Raw genomic sequence first — 22,680 nt, 5'->3', positions numbered from 1 at the left:
TCAAATAAGTAAACTTTAGACTGAAGTGTACCAATAAATTTCCAATATATTTAAGAAGTATCATTCAGAAGTCATCACAGCTCTCTTTACCGAAGCTATGGGGTGGCTAGACGACAATGTTTTGCATTTTAATAACAACAACAACAACAACAACAACAACAACAACAACAACAACAACAACAAATTTTATTTATACCCCGCCCTCCTCAGCCAGAGGCGGGCTCAGGGCAGCTAACACCAATAAAATCACAGTAAAAACATAATGGGGGGGGGACCAATTTAAAATACAGGTTAAAATGCAATTTAAAATGCAGCCTCATTTTAAAAGTAGCCGATAAATCAAGACCATAAGGGGAGGGAAACATAAGGGTCAGTCTGAGTCCAAACCAAAGGCCAGGCGGAACAGCTCTGTCTTGCAGGCCCTGAAGAAAGATTTCAAGTCCCGCAGGGCCCTAGTCTCTTGTGACAGAGCGCTCCACCAAGTCGGGGCCAGTACTGAAAAGGCCCTGGCCCTAGTTGAGACCACCCTTGTGACCTGGGACCTCCAAAATGTTGTCATTTGTGGACCTTAAGGTCCTCCACAGAGCATACCAGGAGAGGCGGTCCCGTAGGTACGTGGGTCCTAGGCCGCAATAATAACATGGCAGGTAGGATTTCTGCAGCGCAAAAATGGAAAACTTCACAGGACCTGGAATCTCTAATATGATTGGATGGCGCCTTGTATGCCTCCTTCCGGCAACTCCTTCAGCCAAGCTGGAGCCAGACGTCTTGCGCTGCTTTCCTTTGAACCACATCAGTGAGGCAGAGAGAGGAGTCTTGTCGTCTGGGCAGCCCAAGAACTCCAGACACACTGCCCAGTCTTGCACCCCAGGGAGGTCACTTTGGTGTTGCTAACCCAGTGGTTTGACTTCACCCCCGGAGGCGCACTCCATTGTCTCTCCAGACAGACAGATGTCAACAACAATAGGAACTGAACATTATGGTACAAAAGTGTGTGGAACATGGCAACATTCAGAAAAAAACAACAACTCTCAGTCTGAAAGCCTCCTGTGGATCCGGAAATCCTGAACATTTTGCTGGAAATTATTACAGTGGTACCTCAGGTTACATACGCTTCAGGTTCCAGACTCCACTAACCCAGAAATAGTGCTTCAGGTTAAGAACTTTGCTTCAGGATGAGAACAGAAATCGTGCTCCGGCGGCACGGCAGCAGCAGGAGGCCCCATTAGCTAAAGTGGTGCTTCAGGTTAAGAACAGTTTCAGGTTAAGTACGGACCTCCAGAACGAATTACCGTATTTTTTGCTCTATAAGACTCACTTTTTCCCTCCTAAAAAGTAAGGGGAAATGTGTATGCGTCTTACGGAGCGAATGCAGGCTGTGCAGCTATCCCAGAAGCCAGAACAGCAAGAGGGATCGCAGCGATCCCTCTTGCTGTTCTGGCTTCTGGGATTCAGAATATTTTTTTTCTTGTTTTCCTCCTCCAAAAACTAGGTGCGTCTTGTGGTCTGGTGGGTCTTATAGAGCGAAAAATACAGCAAGTACTTAACCCGAGGTACCACTGTACATATAAAACTACGAAGGATACAGCTAACTATCTGCCTTTACCTGCATATGAAATTTGAACACCAAAATGGGCTCATATGGAGCATCATTACTCATTTGTGTACCATCCCTGTGGTTTTTGGTTTGTGTGCATTCTTTCTCTTTTGTTCTAAAACTGAATTTAAAGAAATAAAACAATGCAAAGATAAATGCTTGCCAGTCTGGGTTTTTTTGCGCCATACTGTATGGCCTGATTTATATCGTTGGTTAGCAATAGTACAGTAATCTCATTTCTCTCTCAGTCACAGCAACCACTAAGGGGAAATTTCCTGATGCTATAGACTGACATATACCCTGTGGGTGTCAATCTGTAATCTGCAAAAGATAGTGTTCTGAGTGTTCTGTAAGTGCTACATTCCACACATATTAGGTCCCAATTCTATGGTGGGAGGAGATATTTTTTCCACATTCGGAAACAACTATTTGTCTCGCTGATGTCATAGGAAGGGGACCAACTCTTTTTTTTTTTTTTTTTAAATATTTTTATTGGATTTTCAAAATTTTTTAAACAAACACAAACATATATCATAAACACAAAACACAAAACAAAGTATCTGTAGTTTCATACCCTTACAATCATTACCCTCTTTCAGTGACTTCCCCCCACCCCCCCCAGCCACCTTCCCATTTCATTAAATATCTCAGCAAGTTATTTGTTCAAATCTCTTAAATATTATACATATCTTTTCTTATAATTTATCCTTTATCCATTTTTACTTTAAATCCCATTATACATATTAAGTTGTTTCTCTAAGATCGGCCTAATTTCTCTCCCACAAATTCCTTGCTCTTTATATTAAATAAAAAAAAAAAACAATAATATTTCTATTCTAAACCCCAGACTTTTACCACTCTACACTCCCCTCCCCTCTGTCCCGATATTTGCCCCTTCCCGCATTAATATCCCAAAGAAAAAAAAACAGATTTAACCCGGATTTCTCACATCAGAGGCCCTTAGGCCCCCGTTAATCACTCTCCAGCAATTTTGTTTATAGTCCTTTTTATTAATCTTCTCTTCTCGAAGGAATTCTGTCACCAGTTCCTCATATTTTTCAAACAAAAACAGTCTTTGTCCAGGATCAACAGATCTCCCATGTTGCAGCTTAAAGAAGAGGTCTCCATCATACTTATTCGTTCTTTCGTAGCTTAATATTTCAGTTGTTCCAGGGACTTCCATCTTTCTCTCTCTTTGCAGATTTGTGATCCATTGGTTGTCTTTTTCACTTCTTTTCCTCCCAAAAGTTACAGATATTTGATTGCTCTCTTCCTCCTGAACTCCTTCTTCTTTTTCTTCTTTTTCCCCCAGTTCTGAAGTTGTCTCTTTTTCTGCAGCTGCAGATTCTTTTTCCGGAAGGGGACCAACTCTTTATGCTTTGGGTCGATATCCTTTTCTGTGGACAGCAACATGACATCAGGTACAAGGTGTTGCCCCATGACGGCAGGTGACAGTGAAAAAATCAGGCCCAGAAATCTTTAAGCAACGGGCACTCCCACCACATGTGAAGGAACATAACTTGAAGCTAACATCCTTTGCAGCCTTAGAGCGAGAGAGTTCTGTTAACTCTTGAAGGGTGTGGGGGCATCCAGTCCCATCTTGCAGTGGCCTTCAAGAGACTTCCTGCAGCTTAGCTGAAATGGTATGCAAAGGGTTCCAGGGGTCAGCAAACTTTTTCAGCAGGGGGCCAGTCCACTGTCCCTCAGCCCATGTGGGGGGGCCGGACTATATTTTGGGGAAAAAATAAAAAATTCCTATGCCCCACAAATAACCTAGAGATGCATTTTAAATAAAAGGACACATTCTACTCATGTAAAAACACCAGGCAGGCCCCACAAATAACCCAGAGATGCATGTTAAATAAAAGGACACATTCTATTCATGTAAAAACACGCTGATTCCCGGACTGCCCGCAGGACTTAGTTTGCCTATGGCATCTCTGGGTTATTTGTGGGGCATAGGGATTTGTTCCTCCCCCCCCCAAAAAAAAATAGTCTGGCCCCCCACAAGGGCTGAGGGACAGTGGACTGGCCCCCTGCTGAAAAAGTTTGCTGACCCCTGGTTTAGACCATACAAATCAGGGTGTCCAGCAGTTGTTGTTTTTTTACTACAATTCCCATTATCCTTGACCGCTGACCCTGCTAGCTAGGGATGGTGGGAGTTGTAGTCCAAAAGCAACTAGAGACCCAAGTTTGGGAAACCCTGATATAAAACTTCATTTTTCACCAACTCGCCACCACTATTGCAGCAGGCCCTGGCAGCCTTTTGGTCTTTCGATGCCACCCTTGGCACCTTAGGACAATCTTAGTTCTACATTGGAGTTCTTGCACAAGGCAGTGTCTTTCTAGTACTGGAAGTGACTCAAATCACGATGGATGAGGCAGTCAGGACTAGCAGAACTCATGGCCGATGCCATGACAATGCCGGACGAACTGTTGTGGGTCTTGGCTTGCAGCATGCGGCGGCGGCCTGGAGCAGGAAGCCGGCTTTTTAATGAGTCACACTGGCCTCTTCAGGGATTAGATAAGGAAAACCACACGCCACAGGCCCTTTTCTCGATAAATTGACAGGCCCTTATAGGGCATTTCCAGGCAGCTTTGAAAATTTCCCAGGGCAATTAAGCAACACACCCATCATCCAAGATAATCAGCAGACAGTGCTTTGCAATGCCCGTTCTGATAGTTAAAAAACAAACGTGGGTGACACCAATGCCAGGTTTACATAAAAGCTAAACAAGCTATAACTTAGGGCCCCACTCTCTTGGGGGCCCAATTTTTTTTTAAAGGACAAAAACAACTGGATGTACATTTCCAAAATATAAGATAAAAAACAAATAAAACTGGCATACAGCAACAGTGTTTTGTGTTGTGTAGGCTCCTATGATGTACAGTGGTACCTCGGGTTACAGATGCTTCAAGTTACAGACGCTTCAGGTTACAGACTCCGCTAACCCAGAAATAGTACCTCAGGTTAAGAACTTTGCTTCAGGATGAGATCAGAAATCGCGCAGCAGCAATGTGGCAGGAGTGGGAGGTAAAGTGGTACCTCAGGTTAAGAACATTTTCAGGTTAAAAACAGACCTCCAGAACGAATTAAGTTCTTAACCCGAGGTACCACTGTAGAAGAAGAAGAAGAGAAGGAGGAGGAGGAGGAGGAGGAGGAGGAGTTTGGATTTGATATCCCGCTTTATCACTCCCCTTCAGGAGTCTCAAAGTGGCCAACAATCTCCTTTCCCTTCCTCCCCCACAACAAACACTCTGTGAGGTGAGGGGGGCTGAGAGACTTCAGAGAAGTGCGACTGGCCCAAGGTCACCCAGCAGCTGCATCTGGAGGAGCGGGGATGCGAACCCGGTTCCCCAGATTACGAGACTACCGGTCTTAACCACGCCTGCTGGCCTGCTCCTTAAAATGTCACTGGTTTGCTCATTTCTTTGTATAGGGTGCCTACATTCTGCATGGACTGGTTGCATGGCAACAGGTGCAAATGTCTTTAGATACCTATTAGGTCCATAAATTACCATATAGCATATATTCAACAACAACAACAACAACAACAACAAACCCAGTGATATGTAAAGGGCCCCCATCACCTTCAGTAGCTTAAGGGCCTTATCAAACCTAAATCTGGCCTTGGTCCCCGCTGTGGAAGGACGTGTGGATCCAGAATTGGCCTCCACAGTCATTTACGGACTCATTGATAAAACCGTGTTTACGGAAGACAATCTTACTTGGCTATGAGGGAAGAGGAATTCAATTCAGTTCACATTCAAAAGGCGAATCTACCTAATTCACATGTCCCCAAACAATATGCAAATTAAAACACAGCCATGCTTTCAAAGTCAGCCTTCTCCAAGCATCGCAGTGCAGTTCTACCAAACAATGCGTACAGATGTTCATATATTAGGGGTAAGTATTCGTAGATGGGCATATTAGGGACAACAACATACAAGAAATGCATTGTATCCGGTGAAATGCGTGTGTGTCCAAGTTGTGTCTACAATGAGAAATTCACACTAAATTGCTGATGAATTCTCACGAGGACAGGTTTTTAAAACAGAATTGCGGGTGCGGAAATGAGAAATGGAAAAAACACACACAACAACATAGAAATTCATCCTTCTCCATCCATGAGCAATGCATCTTAAGCAATGCATGCAAAGCGAAGGAAGGAAGGAAGGAGAAGCCGTGCAATGCAGAACCCAGACAGGCCCCTTGGCAGGAAGCCAGCAGAGACGACACCCGGCTCTCCGGAACAAGTTCTCCTGAGGGGAACCAAACCCCAGTGGGGTTGGCATGGAGGTCCAAGTATAAAAGGCACCAGGGGTATGCCTCACTTGCCAAGCAACAATCAGAGACGCATTTTAAGGCACCAGATTAAACAGAGGTCAGGTGTCCATCTGTCTTAGATGCTTGAAGTTCCTGCGTTGCGGGGGGGGGGGTTGGACTAGATGACCCTTGAGGTCCCTTCTACAATTCTCCTGACGTAATATATGGGAAAGATACGATACGATAATCTTTATTGTCATTGTCCCATAACACCGGTCCTGAAAGACCTACATTGGCTCCCAGTACGTTTCCGAGCACAATTCAAAGTGTTGGCGCTGACCTTTAAAGCCCTAAACGGCCTCAGTCCAGTATACCTGAAGGAGCGTCTCCACCCCCATCGTTCAGCCCAGACACTGAGGTCCAGCTCCAAGGGCCTTCTGGCGGTTCCCTCGCTGCGAGAAACCAAGTTACGTGGAACCAGGCAGAGGGCCTTCTCGGTAGTGGCACCCGCCCTGTGGAACGCCCTCCCAGCAGATGTCAAAGAGAACAACAACTACCAGACTTTTAGAAGACATCTGAAGGCAGCCCTGTTTAGGGAATCTTTTAATGTTTGATGTCACAAAAGTCACAAAATATGCACTCTGAAAATCTGACCCATTGCTTTTTTCATATATATTTTTAAATAATATTTATTAACTTTCCAACAATTTAAACACTACAATCAACAAAAAGAAAAAAATACAATACAATACAAAAACACTACCTAACACAAACACAAACACATTAAACTAATAGAACAAAACAAAACAAAAACAATTTAAAACACATCAAACAATTTCAATATCTTATCTTTCATTCACTTATTTCAACGACCTCCTCACACCTCCCTTTTTGTATTCCACTTCAATTAATTGTTTCAGCAATTCCTTTCCATCTTCCTCCGTTTTCTATCCTATAATTTTCTTAACACATTTTAATCTTATTTTTCCCTTTAATACTCTATTAATCTGTTTATATTTGATTCCTTATAGCATTTCTACTAAAGCCATATAACTTCATTCTAACATTTTTCTAACATTCATTAATTTTACAGTATTTCTGTAAATAGTCTTTAAACTTTTTCCAGTCTTCTTCCACCGACTCTTCTCCCTGGTCTCGGATTCTGCCAGTCATTTCCGCCAATTCCATATAGTCCATCAACTTCATCTGCCATTCTTCCCGGGTGGGTAAACCTTGTGTCTTCCAATACTTCGCAATGAGTATCCTTGCTGCTGTTGTTGCATACATAAAAAAAGTTCTATCCTTCTTTGGCACCAATTGGCCGACCATGCCCAAAAGAAAGGCCTCTGGTTTCTTCAGGAAGGTATATTTGCATACTTTTTCCATTTCGTTATAATCATCTCCCAGAATGTCTTAATCCTTGGGCATGTCCACCAAAGGTGAAAGAATGTACCTTCAGTCTCATTACATTTCCAACATTTATTATCGGGCAAATGGTAAATTTTTGCAAGCTTGACTGGTGTCATGTACCACCTATAAATCATTTTCATTAAATTTTCTCTTAGGGCATTACATGTCATAAATTTCATACCTGACCCATTGCTTTTTTCAGAGCATCGCATAGTCTACAAAGACTTTCAGAGACTTATAAGACTTTTGTTTGGTTCTATGTTTTTAAGAGAATCCCTCAAGAATGCATATTTTGTGACTTTCAGAGATTTATAAGATTTCTGTTTATTTGGCTTTGCAGAGGGTGCATTTTATATATTTCATACTGTTTAATGTACTGTATAGATTATATAAAGAGTGTATATTGACATCGTGTTGCCTTGGATATTACTAAGCCACATGACCAGTCCGCTTCCCCCTATGCTTTGTCATAGCAATGTGAGTGGGAGATCCGTTCCCATGTTTTTTGTTCTCTCTCTCTCTCCTTCCTCTCCTCATTGAGGGAAATCCCTTAAACCAGCTGCTAGTTTGGTGTGAAGTTGTGCCATTGATGGGGATGTGGGCTGGAGGGATGCAGAGCATGATGCGAGTGTGTTGCTTAAGCTTGCGCCATCTACTCATGAGGACACCAACCTGTTTCAGCCAACCTTCTACTTCCAGCCAATGAACCTGCCGCTTGCTTCATGGCTGCACAATCTCTGTGGCAGCTCACCTGGTGTTCTACAAGCGTAATGGGGCTATCAGCGTATCCTGCAGTTGCGCTGATGGCATAACTCCAGCATGGGACCACTGCCTTAAACCAAGGCAGAAGGAGAAATGGAGAGAGGCAAAGACCAGAGCAGGGCCTGCTTCTAGGGTTGCCATATTCCAAGGAGCAAAAAAGAGGATGCTATGACGACTCTCATTCTAAATACCCCTACTATATGTACCAACATCATTTTAAATACCCCTACTATATGCTCAACATCAAAAAAACGAAGATCATGGTCACTGGTCCCATCACCTCCTGGCAAATAGAAGGGGAAGAAATGGAGGCAGTGAGAGATTTTACTTTCTTGGGCTCCATAATCACTACAGATGGTTACAGCAGCCATGAAATTAAAAGACGCCTGCTTCTTGGGAGAAAAGCAATGAGAAACATAGACAGCATCTTAAAAAGTAGAGACATCACCTTGCCAACAAAGGTCTGTATAGTTAAAGCTATGGTTTTCCCAGTAGTGATGTATGGAAGTGAGAGCTGGACCATAAAGAAGGCTGATCGCCAAAGAATTGATGCTTTTGAATTATGGTACTGGAGGAGACTCTTGAGAGTCCCATGGACTACAAGAAGACCAAACCTATCCATTCTGAAGGAAATCAGCCCTGAGTGTTCACTGGAAGGACAGATCCTGAAGCTGAGGCTCCAATACTTTGACCACCTCATGAGAAGAGAAGACTCCCTGGAAAAGACCCTGATGTTGGGAAAGATGGAGGGCACAAGGAGAAGGGGACAACAGAGGACGAAATGGTTGGATAGTGTTCTCGAAGCTACCAACATGAGTTTGACCAAACTGTGTGAGGCAGTGGAAGACAGGAGTGCCTGGCGTGCTCTGGTCCATGGGGTCATGAAGAGTTGGACACGACTAAACAACAATAATAACTATATACAGGTTATAGAAGTTGTCCATATATTGCTTGGGGGGGGGGGCAGGAGAAGAGAAGAGGAAAGCAAGTCTTCAACCATCAGTTATGTCTATGTCTCCTCCGGAAAGTATACCTGAAGGAGCGTCTCCACCCCCATCATCCAGCCCGGACACTGAGGTCCAGCGCCAAGGGCCTTCTGACTGTTCCCTCACTGCGAGAAGCCAAGTTACAGGGAACCAGGCAGAGGGCCTTCTCGGTAGTGGCACCTGCCCTGTGGAATGCCCTCCCAGCAGATGTCAAGGAATGGGAGCCGCCCAGAGTGGCTAGCGAAACCCAGCCAGATGGGCAGAGGAGTATTATTATTATTATTATTATTATTATTATTATTATTATTATTATTACAAGAGACATTTTGGCAAATGTAAAAAATCCACCCGGACAGAAATTTCACCCCTGAAAAAGAGGATGTGTCCTGGAAAAAGAGGACACATGGTAACCCCCACCTACTTCCTTTGGACTGTCCCCTTCCCACCACATGACCAGCAGATAACATCTCTGCCCCGTTGGAAGGAACAGCTAATGCTGGTTCCTTCCTCTTTGGGGTTGGCTGTTTGGTTTTGTGAGCGCATGGTTCTTGGTTCTTGTTGGGTCTTAAACATGTTCCCTGCTGCTTTGAGGACTCCCATGGAAATGCAGGATGTAAACATAATACATAATTTTAATTAGTATTTCAGTTCTCTGGAACTGAGGAGCTAGCTTACAGTCACCATCTGAGTTGTGTGCCCACCGCCCAGAAGGTCCAGAGCATTTGGAAGGAGGTGGTGTCGTTGGACGCAGAGGGGTGGTGGGAGGCCCCAGCCAGGAAACCCCCAAGGGAAGAAGGCTCAGAGCCAGGGGATGACCATGAGTGGTGCGAGGGAGAAGAGGGAGCACACTGAGAAGAGGAGGTGTCAGAAGCTGAAGAGGTAACAGGGTTTAGAGAGCAGGAAGAAGCTGTGGCAGAGAGCAGTGCAGAAGCAGAGGCTGGAGGTGAGGGAGGGCAAGAGACAGAGATGAGTCAGATTTGTGAAAAATTATGGGTGTCTCCCCCTCCTGCTGCAACAAGCTCCTCTGCCCATTGGGCTCCCAGACCAGCAGAGGTATGAAGAGAGCGGAGCAGAGACAGGTGCACTGATGGAGTCTCAGGTTGCTTGGGAAGAACCATGGGGAGGAGAAGACTTAGGCAACTGAGGGAAAGTGGGGACCTTCAGTCCCCACAACTGACTCATGGGGCAAGATCTATCAGAAAGAGTTGCTTTGCTCACTTGGCATGCCCCCCTGTTTATTTGAATAAAGAGTTAACTTCACTGACGCCGTGTGAGTTATTACTGACCTGCTCCTGGCACCCACCCCAGACTTGTGGGGTGGTGGCCGGCATAGCAGGACTGCTATAATTTTGCATTATGGGGTATTACCACAAAAACGCCTTTTCACCCCTGCAGTGCTTACAAACGACTCTAATTCCAGAGTACTGGGTTCAAAGTTGCTGGTCGGTAGTCACTCAGCATCAGTGTGGTGACAAAGTTATTTTAAAATATATTTTTTTAAAAATATATATGAAAAAAGGACTTCATGTGGGCATCAGTTGCGGGGATTCCCGCAGCACCTGAGCACTGGTCTATCCAAGGATACCAGGTGCTGAAACCAAACCTGACCCGGTATGAGAAAGTAATTTCTTATGCCCTCTGGTAACCAGGTCAGAAGCAGCTTAACGCAGCCAGATTGTGAACTGCCTTCAAAGGGTAAGGAAAGTACAAGTTGTCTAGTTGGTTTTGCCTCAGGCGTTGCAAGCTAGAATGCGGCAGCTAGACTGGTGACTGGGGGCGGCCGCCGAGACCACATAACACCGGTCTTGAAAGACCTACATTGGCTTCCAGTACGTTTCCGAGCACATTTCAAAGTGTCGGTGCTGACCTTTAAAGCCCTAAATGGTCTCGGCCCAGTATACCTGAAGGAGCATCTCCACCTCCATCGTTCTGCCCAGACGCTGAAGTCCAGCGCCGAGGGCCTTCTGGCGGTTCCCTCATTGCGAGAAGCAAAGCTACAGGGAACCAGCCAGAGGGCTTCTCGGTAGTGGCACCCGCCCTGTGGAACGCCCTCCCATCAGATGTCAAAGTGATAAATAACTACCTGACATTCAGAAGACATCTTAAGGCAGCCCTGTTCAGGGAAGTTTTTAATCTGTGATATTTTAGTGTATTTTTGGTTTTTATGGAAGCCGCCCAGAGTGGCTGGGGAAACCCAGCCAGATGGGCGGGGTACAAATAATAAATTATTATTATTATTATTATAAGCTCTTGTGCTGCCTTTGGAACTGACCTCAGCAGAAAAGTCAAAGTACAGTTTTCTTCCCCTCCCATCAGGAAACATGATACCAAATATTTCCTGTAAGGTGTCTGTGTGTGTGTGGCGGGGAATCATCCAGTGAATCGTTTTGCCTGAAGGCAGCTTTTCTTGGGAAGTTGAGGCAAATTTCACCACATACAAGGGACAATGGAAATGCAAGAGGGGCTCTCACAACCATCTTTTTATGCCTCCTGTGTAGGATGGGCAGGGTGTGGGTTTGTACATCTCCCCCACCAGGAGAGGATGACGGCAGTTTCAAATGGAGCAAATGTGGTACAGAGAGTCCAGTCTAGCAAAACGAATCTGCGTGCAGAAGCCATCTTCTGTGCGTGAAGCTGAAGTGGCTGCAAAGTTTGCATTTATGCACAAAATCTCCTTGCGATGTTCCTCATATGCTAAGAATCTTTCTGCCTCAGGCGGCAGAATTCACAGGGGCAGATACAGCCTACAAGGAATGCCTCACCTACTGCTGCTACGGCGGCAGCGACGGCTGAGGCCGTCTTCTTGAAGGCCGGATCTCCCACCTTCTCAGCCGCCTCTCAGTGAATAGGAGACACTGCTGATCTCCCCAGCCACTCTGGGCAGCTTCCAACAAAGACCAAAAATACACTAAAATGTCACACATTCAAAGCTTCCCTGAACAGTTTCAATAAAGTGAGATGAGCACTGCAACCCCAGAGTCGTCCGCGACTGGACCTAATGGTCAGGGGTCCCTTTACCCTTTACCTAACTCATACGTCTCAAACCAAGACGCGATCCGGTTACCGGAAAAAATCCGAGGGCTCCCTTGGACAAAAAGTAAAGACACCAACCAGAGTAAATTGGAGCAAATCAGCAGCCTGTAGGCTTGGTCTTTACTGAAGAAAGACTGTCGCGACAGGGTGCTCCCCTCACTTGCAAGTGAGAGGAAAGACACAGAAGAATAGTGTGCAAGGTCTTATAAAAACTTTTGAAATTCCCATCCTCTAGGTCAAGTACACCCCCAGAAACAACAAGCATACATCACAGAAAGGAGGGCTTGAGGGAGGAGTTACAGTGGTAACCTGAGTGTCCTGTCACCTGGCTGGTCCCTTCTCGCCCCCTCCCCATGAGTCACTTCCAGGAGAAAAAGGGGAGTTGGCAGTTTCCTGCCCCCAGAGGGAAGATCTGATCATTGTCCTTTGTTCCAGTCTGTGCTGAATCCACTCCCATATGCAAGTTCTTTGTGATCTTGATGGTCTTCTGTCTAGGACCATCAGGGTTGGCATAGCAACTGGGCAGGGCTCCTGTTGATGTGCTGGGATGGTGAAGGGATTATGGCTGCCCTGTATCAAACCTTCCCCATTTTGTAGTCCTTTCATGGAGTAAAATAAAAGTAGAACAGTGCAAATCCGATGCATGGTTGATTTTCTATGAATTTATAACAGAAGCGTAGCGTATGTAGTGTGTGAGTGTGAGTGTGAGTGTGTGTGAAGTTTGTACAAACTGAATGATGGGGGGGGGGGGTTCCTGCTACAATCCGAAACGCAGCTAGCCTTCAAACACCCACACGTCTCTGAATTTCGCAAAGCAGTTCTCCAGCCGTACGATGTGTGCAAGCATGCCTATACTCAGAGAAAGCCTGCCTACATTAGCATTCAACAGTGCATAATGGGGGACATTGCCTGTAAATCTGCATATGAGGCAAAACTGCATGTTTGGATGTCTTTATTAGAAGAAATTCATACTAAAATGATGACAAATTTGCATGAGGCTGGGGTTTTTTTTTTAATGCAAATTGCTGCAGAAATGTGGAGAATTAAATTTAAAACTGGGGGGAAAATGTGAAACTGAAACTGAAAGATTTGTTAATCTGTAACTGGAAGTCATGGTTTTGGTATAGTTAAATGCGGCTCGGGGCCCTAAAGACCACATGAAAAGACATAAATGCATGAGCAGTGTTTGCTTCTTCTGTCAATGCTTCTAAAGCCAGCCTTAGAATACAAAGATTTGCAGAAAAAAATGGAAGCTCACTTCTCTGCAAGGTCTATATTTATCACAAATTAGGGAAATCAGACCTCGAGCCTTCAGAAAAGGAAATGGGTACTTGCATGCCTCTTCGTTTTGGTTTTTGAGAGCCTTTCTGATCTTCAAACAGCAATCAAAACTTCAGGAAATTCCCACAGTGAGAAATCCATGGGCGGCAAATTTCCCACTGAACATCACGAGTGATTCAGGCAGAGCCTCAAGGATCCGCCCAGCAAGAGCTCAGAACCTGAAATGCGAGATATTGAAAGCTCTTAACTACACAGTTTTATATTCTGTAATATTGTTCCTGTCTACTCCACAAACGGTATTTGTTGTGTTTACAAGTATCACTCAAAAAACAACAACAGCGACAGTATAATGAGAATTATTGGAAGACTCGTTTTGTCAGAAGTCTTTTTTATTTAAGTGTTTAATTAAGTATTAATTAGGAAGATTAATGTTTTTTTAATGTACATAAAATTGCTTTTTCTTCTTTTTTCTGTATTTTCTTTTTTCTTAATTGTTTTTTCTTTAATTTTCTTTTTGTAGTATGAAATTGTAAAATTCTTTGTATAAGTGTTTAATTTAAATTAATAAAGATTATTATTATTATTATTTTTAAAAAGAAAGCTATTAATTAAATGCAATTTAAATAAAACAGACACACCATTCTCTGGTCAGAATGAAAAGGAAATGATCTTAAAAGAGATTGGTTCTGCTAAATGAGATGTGGATAGACTTTTTCAATTAATTTCATTTCAGTATTTATGTGCCACCCAAGAGCAATACATTTGTTTCAGCCAAAATGGAAAGTGAGATGACTAACATAGAAACTGAACTCTACAGTTCTATGATTCCATGATTCTATGACTGGGACGAACCAAGGGCAAGGCAGAAGTCGCTGGCTGCCTCCTTCCATTCCTAGATAAAAGTCTCGCCATCACCACCCCCATCAATTAGATTTGTTAGCTGCTTGTTGCACAGAGATATCCTAGCCACTTACAACACATTTAAAAACAATTCACCTTAGGGCTATGTTGTATACTATGCCATGCTGTTTAGCTCATATTTATCATGTCATAAGATATTGCATTAATACAATTTTGTGACAGTGGGGTGTTTATTGGTGACTCAGTTTAATTAGACCTAACTAACTTGCCTTTGGGCCGCGGGTGGCGCTGTGGGTTAGACCACAGAGCCTTTTGGGCTTGCTGATCAGAAGGTTGGCGGTTTGAATCCCCACGACGGGGTGAGCTCCCGTTGCTCGGTCCCAGCTCCTGCTAACCTAGCAGTTCAAAAGCACGTCAAAGTGCAAGTAGATAAATAGGTACCACTCCGGCGGGAAGGTAAACGGCGTTTCCGTGCGCTGCTCTGCTTTGCCAGACGCGGCTTAGTCATGCTGGCCACATAACCTGGAAGCTGTACGCCAGCTCCCTTGGCCAATAAAGCGAGCTGAACGCTGCAACCCCAGAGTCAGCCACGACTGGACCTAATGTTCAGGGGTCCCTTTACCTTTACTAACTTGCCTTCATGAAACCATAATATTATAATTCCTGGAGGCTTAAACAGGCACATCCCCCAATGAGAGTGTCACGTATTTATTTATTTTAATCCTCCCTCCCAAAAAACTCTGAAATCCACATACCCCTTCCTGCCCCCAACACAGTTTATACTTCAGTGAACTTATAGAAGCTTGTGGAGGCATTTCTGTCTCTGACCAATGAGCTCTCAGAACCATTCAATCAATCCTAACTCAAAACTTTGACTAGAGATGTGAAGGCCTGAAAAAATCTCAGAAGATTGGGTGGGGAGACAGGTCCCCCCCCCAGTTTTTGTAATAAATAAGGTGGGGGGGAGATAAAAATAGGAATATAATAGTTCCCTCTTTTTTCTGCTCCCACAAGGTCTTAAGATCTCTAGCTATGACAAAGATATCTCTCCCACATGTCTCTGGGGTTGCGGCGCTCATCTTGCTTTCAGGCCGAGGGAGCAGGCGTTTGTCCACAGACAGCTTTCCGGGTCATGTGGCCAGCATGACTAAACCGCTTTTGGTGCAACAGGACACTGTGACAGAAGCCAGAGTGCACAGAAATGCTGTTTACCTTCCCACCGCAGTGGTACCTATTTATCTACTTGCACTGGTGTGCTTTCGAACTGCTAGGTTGGCAGGAGCTGGGACAGAGCAACGGGAGCTCACCCCGTCGTGGGAATTCAAACTGCTGACCTTCTGATCAGCAAGCCCAAGAGGCTCAGTGGTTTAGACCACAGCACCACCAACTCCTTATCCTAATTTAAGTAGATATCAGTAGCGATAGGGTGCACAATATATGGTTTACTCCAGGCTCAGTTACAGGTAGCTATGGCATTGTTGTCGGCGTAAACTTTGATCAGACCTAACCACTGGTCATGCTGGCTGGGGCTGATAGGAGTCCAAAATACCTGGAGGTTCATGGGTTCTCTATCACTGAAGTAAACAGTAGGCTGAATAACTGATGTTTTATTGCTGGTGTTTTGCAATATTCATTTCATACTTTTTAGGTTAAATCTATTTATGGTCATGAAACTTGTGTTTTGCTGTTGCTCTAGCTCAGAAACGATCCGTTCATTCATTTCAAGGAGTCAAAAAGGGTGGTTTTTTTTTTAAATTAAATAGTATCTCAGTTTTATTTCTTGGACTCATTTAAAGGTTACACAACCAACTTATAATAACACTTGCAGTTTCTCCGCAATGTGCAAAAAAAGGAGAATACAGCGAAATAAATATCCACATAAATAAATAAATAAGCAACATTATTTTTTAAAAAAATCATGTCAAAAGGTATTATTTCCCTTTTGAAATCACCGCTTTTGTGGCAACACATGCAGGATTTCAACATGAAATACGCTATGTGCCACGAGAGTGAGCAAAATCATAACAGCTCAGGTACTCTGGTGTCAGATTACATCTTTGATGTAAACGTTACCAACCAAGAGAATTTTTATCCTCTCTTTCTCGGTAAACTGGGAGAAGACGTTTCCCGCAGGGCCATCCTCCCCCAAAATTCAGGAGCAGTCCATGTAACATACATAATTACACCGGTATATTCAATTATTAACAGATATACATAGTATATATATATACAGCTGATCCGAGTTTCTGGAGCTGGGTTCAAAGGAGCACAATTCCCCTTATTTTTGGTATTCACTGATAGCTCACAGAACCACTTCTCCCTCCCTCCCTCCCTCCCTCCCTCCCTCCCTCCCTCCCTCCCTCCATCATACACACACACAAGCACACTCACAAACCCACACTCTTGTTTCTACTGGGTTATCTATATTTCATCTTTTTTTTTTCCTGAATTGGTGTGACAAAAGAAGCACGCATCCCACATCCTTTCAGACTTCCAGCCACACGCCCACTGGCTATATAAATAAATAAATAAATAAAAATAAATAAATAGGGTTGATTAAAAAATAAACAACAACAACATAATTAACACTGTGTCCTATCTCCCCAGAGCAGAAGTAACCTCCTTCACTGGGGTGCCAATTCAGGGTTCAGTCTCTTGTTCCTCATCCTAAAACTTGTATTTTGAATGATGGAGTAGGAGGAGCAAGTGAGTTGTAACTATGGCTCAACAGGAGAGTCTTTTTTCCTTTTTTTTTTTTTTACTCCATTGCAACGATCCCAAAATAGATCTGTCCCTGTTGGGCAAAGTCCAGATACTGAGGAGATTCGGTTTTGGACCACAGGCGGTCCCCTTTGTTCAACCTGAAGACAGCCCCCTGGTAAATGGATTCGAACCACAAACTCTTTTGGCCCTGGGCGGTTCTTCCGGCCTCACAAGCGGACTTGATGGACTTCAGCAATTCCACGTTCTTGTTGAACTGTGAAGAAAACCACGAGATGGTGTGGCTGAGCAGCAGAGGGGATTCCGGGCAGGTGTCGCTATGGAACATGACCTGAGAGTAGACGAAATAGAGTCCGGTCGAAGGCACCACGAGGGAGTTGTCACTTTTGTCCAGCTGCATGCCATTCTCAAGTATGGAGGGCGCCACATCTGTGGTCCAGAACAGTTGCTGGCCATGAGCTCGGGAAGCTGCAAAGGGAAGGGAAAAACCAGTCAGCATCAAAGGTTCGTCAACATGTGCTAAGAGGCTTCGGCCTACAAAGTTTCGGTGTTAGTTGCCTGAAGGCAATTTTGGTTTGACCGAGCACTTTGGTGGAGCGGAGAGTGCGAGGCCAATCCTTGCTTTGACAGGCCATTGGGCAAAACCACATTAACCGTGTGTGTGTGTGTGTGTGTGTGTGTGTGTGGCCCCACCAAACTCTGGCAGCAACTACATGGGAGAAAGGCCAAGCTTTGGCATCTCAGAGAGGCTTAACAGAATGAGAAGTGTCCCTATTTTCCAGGGACAGTCCCAGATTTACAGAAGCCGTTCCAATTTATGATTTGATACCGGAATGTTCCGCTTTTCCTGGGGACGTCCTCAGTGCTTTTTTCTAGAAAAGAGGTACCAGAACTCACCATGAATCTCACCTTTGTCCTCTTAGAATGACAATGGTGCCCACATGAGAGCTACCAGAACTGAGTTCCGGTGAGTTCCGATTGGAAAAAAAAGCCCTGGATGTTCCTATTTTCATTGGAGAAATGTTGGAGGGTATGGTAAAGGTAAAGGGACCCCTGACCATTAGGTCCAGTCGTGGCCGACTCTGGGGTTGCGGCGCTCAGCTCGCTTTATTGGCCAAGGGAGCCGGCGTACAGCTTCCAGGTCATGGGGCCAGCATGACTAAGCCGCTTCTGGAGAACCAGAGCAGTGCACGGAAACGCCGTTTACCTTCCCGCTGGAGTGGTACCTATTGATCTACTTGCACTTTGACATGCTTTCGAACTGCTAGGTTGGCAGGAGCTGGGACCGAGCAACGGGAACTCACCCCGTCGCGGGGATTCGAACCGCTGACCTTCTGATCGGCAAGTCCTAGGCTCTGTGGTTTAACCCACAGCCCCACCCACGTCCCAAGAGGGTATGGTAGGACTTCCCTACTTTCAGAAAAGAAATGTAGGAGAGTATGGAATAGGACACCCCCATTTTCATGAGAGAAATGTTGAAGGGGACATCTCTATTTTCATCAGAGAAATGTTGGAGGGTATGGAATAGGACGTCCCCTGTTTGGTGGGTATTTTTCAGTGCAGGAGGCCTGGACTGGCTGTGGGGAACCCAGATTCAAATGGAAGTTCAATGGCTAACTTTCAACCAGCCATCATCTCTTATCCTAACCCAACTGGGCCAATATTTTAAAGCACTTTATATGCTCAACAACTCTGTGATCATTTGTTCACAGCAAACCCCTTTCAAGCATCTTAGAAAATCCCTCTCACCTAGGGCATGGGCAGCTGGTTTCCTGGACATCAGAGCTTGCACTTTCATCGTCTGCGGCAACCCTCCTGCAAAGACAAAGAGAGGACAGGTGGTCAGACAATGCATCTTCTCAACTTCCTTCCTTTAAGGATCCCCCATGAGGTTCATCTGCTACTGCAGCATTTTCAGTTGGCTGAAGAACCAGCATTTTAAAATCGCCTGTAGGTCTACAGTACTGATGGTCTAGCCCAGGGGACCTCGGGCTTGTGTGATCTAATGTGCATTTGACTATAACCCCACAATCCAGCAAGTGTATCACGGTGCAAAAGGCATATGCTAAGCACATGGTGCCTCTGAGCAGTTGCATTAGTTTTGAGAATCAGAGAGGCTGCTGTACACAGCATATGTTGAAAGAAGAAGAAGAGTTTGGATTTGATATCCCGCTTTATCACTACCCAAAGGAGTCTCAAAGCGGCTAACATTCTCCTTTCTCTTCCTTCCCCACAACAAACACTCTGTGAGGTGAGTGGGGCTGAGAGACTTCAGAGAAGTGTGACTGGCCCAAGGTCACCCAGCAGCTGCATGTGGAGGAGCGGGGAAGCGAACCCGGTTCCCCAGATTACGAGTCTATCGCTCTTAACCACTACACCACACTGGCTCTTTCTTAAGAACATGGCACCCTCCTAAGAATCCTGGAAACTGTAGTTTGTTAAGGGGGGGCAGGGATTGTAGCTTTTTAAGAGTAAACTACAGGATCCTTTAGGGGGAAGCCATGTGCTTTAAAAGTGCTGTGTGTACGCAGCCTCAGAACTGAGCCAAAGTCCTTGCACCCCGAAATCCATTGCCCTGACAGAATGGGGGAGGTTTCTCTTAAGAAAAAAAAATTGCTGTTAGGAAGAACTTACCAGAAAATGGGCTTCCCTTTTCCTTAGAGTCCTGAACAAAGAAAGAAATGGAGAAACAGGGTAAATACATTTGTAGTGACAATGAACAGTACAGTGATCGTGCAAAATGAGCTGGAGCTAGAAATGTCCGATATTTCGGAGGCATGTGTGGCGTAGCTTTCCAAGTAGGCAGAACTATAGAGTAAAAAAGAGCTAAGTGCACATTAACTACTCTGCAGAGCTGAAACGGGCACATTTTTGGTGATAAGTCCCAGAGGTGATGGTGGCCTGAGTTCAAGTAGCTCACCAACTGTGACCTTGTGAACATTTTTTTTTTAAAAAAATTCGAATATCAGAATCTTGGCTATTATTATTTTTAATGCGCTGTGGGATCCTTAATTTTAAAAGCCGTTAACTTTAAAAACTTTTATAAGGCAATGGTGCGCGTTCAGTGTGTGCCTTGGTTCTTCAAAAAGTCCCTAAATCTTTCAGCACCCATCAATGGGCTTGTTGGGGGGGGGGCAACTCAAATTAAAATAGTGTGAATTCATTTGATATTTGATATTTATTTGATTTTTCATTCATTTATTTTAATCCATTTGTATCTCCTCTTTTTGTCGTTCAATGATGGAGATAAGCATTCGCTCCCTCTCTGAGGATTTAGATTAAGGGGTCAGCAAACTTTTTCAACAGGGGGCTGGTCCACTGTCTCTCAGACCTTGTGGGGGGCCAGACTATATTTTTTGGGGGGGAATGAACGAATTCCTATGCCCCACAAATTACCCAGAGGTGCATTTTAAATAAAAACACACATTCTCCTCATGTAAAAACACCAGGCAGGCCCCACAAATAACCCAGAGATGCATTTTAAATTAAAGGACACATTCTACTCATGTAAAAACACACTGATTCCTGGACCATCCGTAGGCCGGATTGAGAAGGTGATTGGGCCGGATCCGGCCCCCGGGCCTTAGGTTGCCTACCTATGATTTAGAATGTCTTTGCAAATTTCATGCAAACCCAGCGAATCTTTACTAAGGAAGACCAACCCCTGATCTCTTTCTATCTCTCCCGCACACACAGAGAGAGACACAGAGATACGAATATAGATAGATGATAGATAGATAGATAGATAGATAGATAGATAGATAGATACATACATAGAGATAGATAGATAGATAGATAGATAGATAGATAGATAGACAGATAGATAGATGATAGATAGATAGATATAGCTAGATGATAGATAGATAGATAGATATAGCTAGATGATAGATAGATAGATAGATATAGATATAGATAGATTAGATAGATGAGAGAGAGAGAGAGAGAGAGAGAGAGATGATAGATAGATAGATAGATAGATAGATAGATAGATAGATAGATAGATAGATAGATAGATGATAGATAGATAGATGATAGATAGATAGATGATAGATAGATGTTCCTTACCTGGGATTCAGACTGCTTGAAAGCGCCAAACTGCAAAAGCGCAAAGACGAAGGTGGCCCCCAGCAGCAGCAGGAGGGAGCAGATGCTGAGACATTTCCAGTGGCTCTCTTTCTGCGGCTTTTCGCGCACCACCACCACGTTGCTCCCTTTCTCCACGTCGTACACCAAATGCTCGGAGCTCATCGCTGGCTGGTGCGGTTCGGTCAAGAGATGCGCTCCTGCTGCCTCCGTCGCCGCTTGGCACGAGGTGGAAGAAGGATCCAGGGAGGGTTTCAAATCAACAGGTGGAAAGCGACGGGCAGATCTTTTCTCCAGGCGGATTTCAGCCACGGGTTCAGATCAAAAAGAGGCAAGAGCGGCGAGTGGACTTTTGACAAAAGCTACAGCAGTTCGGAGGAAGAAGAAAAAGTTTTCGCAGGTGTCTGCTGCGCTCCTGCTCTTCTGCGGCTTGAGTTCGCTTTGTGAATGGGTGTTGCTTCCTCTGCCTGCCTCTTTTAACCCTGCTTGACTTCCCCCGCAGCTTGTTGGAGAGGAGAGCGAGTGCTTCAGGGCTGCCGCCGGTTCTGCCTTTTAAAGCCTGCCGGGGAGAGCCATTCAAACTTCCCCGCCCGCCCACAGCGCCAGGCTCCCAAGAGGAAGAGGAAAAACTCCGTAACAGAAAGAGGAAACTGGTAATAGAAAGCCTGCTGCTGACGGGGCATCCCCCAAAAAAGGCTCTCTGGGGTGGCGGCGGCAGCGTGGGGTTGGCGCTGGTGGCTCCAAGCGAAGGGTAGGAACCCTACGCGCGCACGCGCACACCCCCCTGGCACACACACACCCCCCTGGCACACACACCCCCCCCTGGCGCGCGCGCACACACACACAGACCCCTGGCGCGCGCGCACACACACACACACACGCACACCCCTGGCACATACACACACACCCCTGGCACACACACACACACCCACCCCTGGCGCGCGCGCACACACACACACCCCTGGCACATACACACACACCCCTGGCACACACACACACACACACACGCCTGGCACGCACTCACACACACACACGCCTGGCACGCACTCACACACACACAGACCCCTGGCGCGCGCGCACACACACACACACCCCCTGGCACACACACACACACACCTGGCGCGCGCGCGCACACACACAGACCCCTGGCGCGCGCACACACACACACACACACCCCTGGCACACACACACACCCCTGGCACACACACACCCCTGGCACACACTCTCACACACACAGACCCCTGGCGCGCGCACACACACAGAGACCCCTGGCGCGCGCGCACACACACACACCCCCCCCTGGCACATACACACACACCCCCCTGGCACATACACACACACACCCCTGGCGCGCGCGCGCACACACACACACAGACACCCCTGGCACACACACCCCTGGCGCGCGCACACACACAAACACACCCCTGGCACACACAAACACACACAAACACACCCCTGGCACACACACACCCCTGGCTTCCAGCCAGGATAGGCGGTACAAGCCCCTAAACTGATTTTAGAACTTTGAATTTATTGTTATTCATGCTTTTATGCAGATTTTTATGCTGTTTCTTGTTGTATCACAATTGTTTTAAATTTGTTGTTGGCCGCCCTGAGCCCGGTTTTCTGAACCGGGAAGGGCGGGGTATAAATAAATTATTATTATTATTATTATTATT

The 22,680-nt window shown here is 45.4% G+C and overlaps 2 protein-coding genes across 2 annotated transcripts in view; both read right to left on the bottom strand.

Moving 5' to 3' along the window:
* LOC309337240 (vespryn-like) overlaps nt 1-22,680 on the bottom strand; it is a 411,113-nt gene that overhangs the window by 3,019 nt on the left and 385,414 nt on the right. The gene's annotated exons all lie outside the window — the stretch shown is intronic.
* On the bottom strand, nt 16,560-21,532 carry LOC309337213 (tumor necrosis factor-like). Its single transcript, XM_081853960.1, has 4 exons — nt 20,984-21,532; nt 19,553-19,583; nt 18,668-18,733; nt 16,560-17,386 (listed from the first exon to the last, which is right to left on the bottom strand). The coding sequence occupies exons 1-4, from the start codon at nt 21,164-21,166 to the stop codon at nt 16,956-16,958; spliced, it is 711 nt and encodes a 236-aa protein (XP_081710086.1). The 5' UTR covers nt 21,167-21,532; the 3' UTR covers nt 16,560-16,955.

The sequence above is a fragment of the Podarcis erhardii genome, assembly GCF_964252035.2.
Source record: "Podarcis erhardii genome assembly, chromosome: 2".
NCBI lineage: Eukaryota > Metazoa > Chordata > Lepidosauria > Squamata > Lacertidae > Podarcis > Podarcis erhardii.
This window is presented reverse-complemented; position numbering and strand designations above follow the sequence as displayed.

What these genes read in the sequence shown, in the direction of transcription:
- LOC309337213 (XM_081853960.1), bottom strand. Translation starts at nt 21,166, where the DNA reads ATGAGCTCCGAGCATTTGGTGTACGACGTGGAGAAAGGGAGCAACGTG. An exon ending in TCAAGCAGTCTGAATCCCAG is followed by an intron (nt 19,584 to 20,983) that starts GTAAGGAACATC and finishes TTCTTTGTTCAG; the next exon opens with GACTCTAAGGAAAAGGGAAG. An exon ending in AAAGGGAAGCCCATTTTCTG is followed by an intron (nt 18,734 to 19,552) that starts GTAAGTTCTTCC and finishes TTGTCTTTGCAG; the next exon opens with GAGGGTTGCCGCAGACGATG.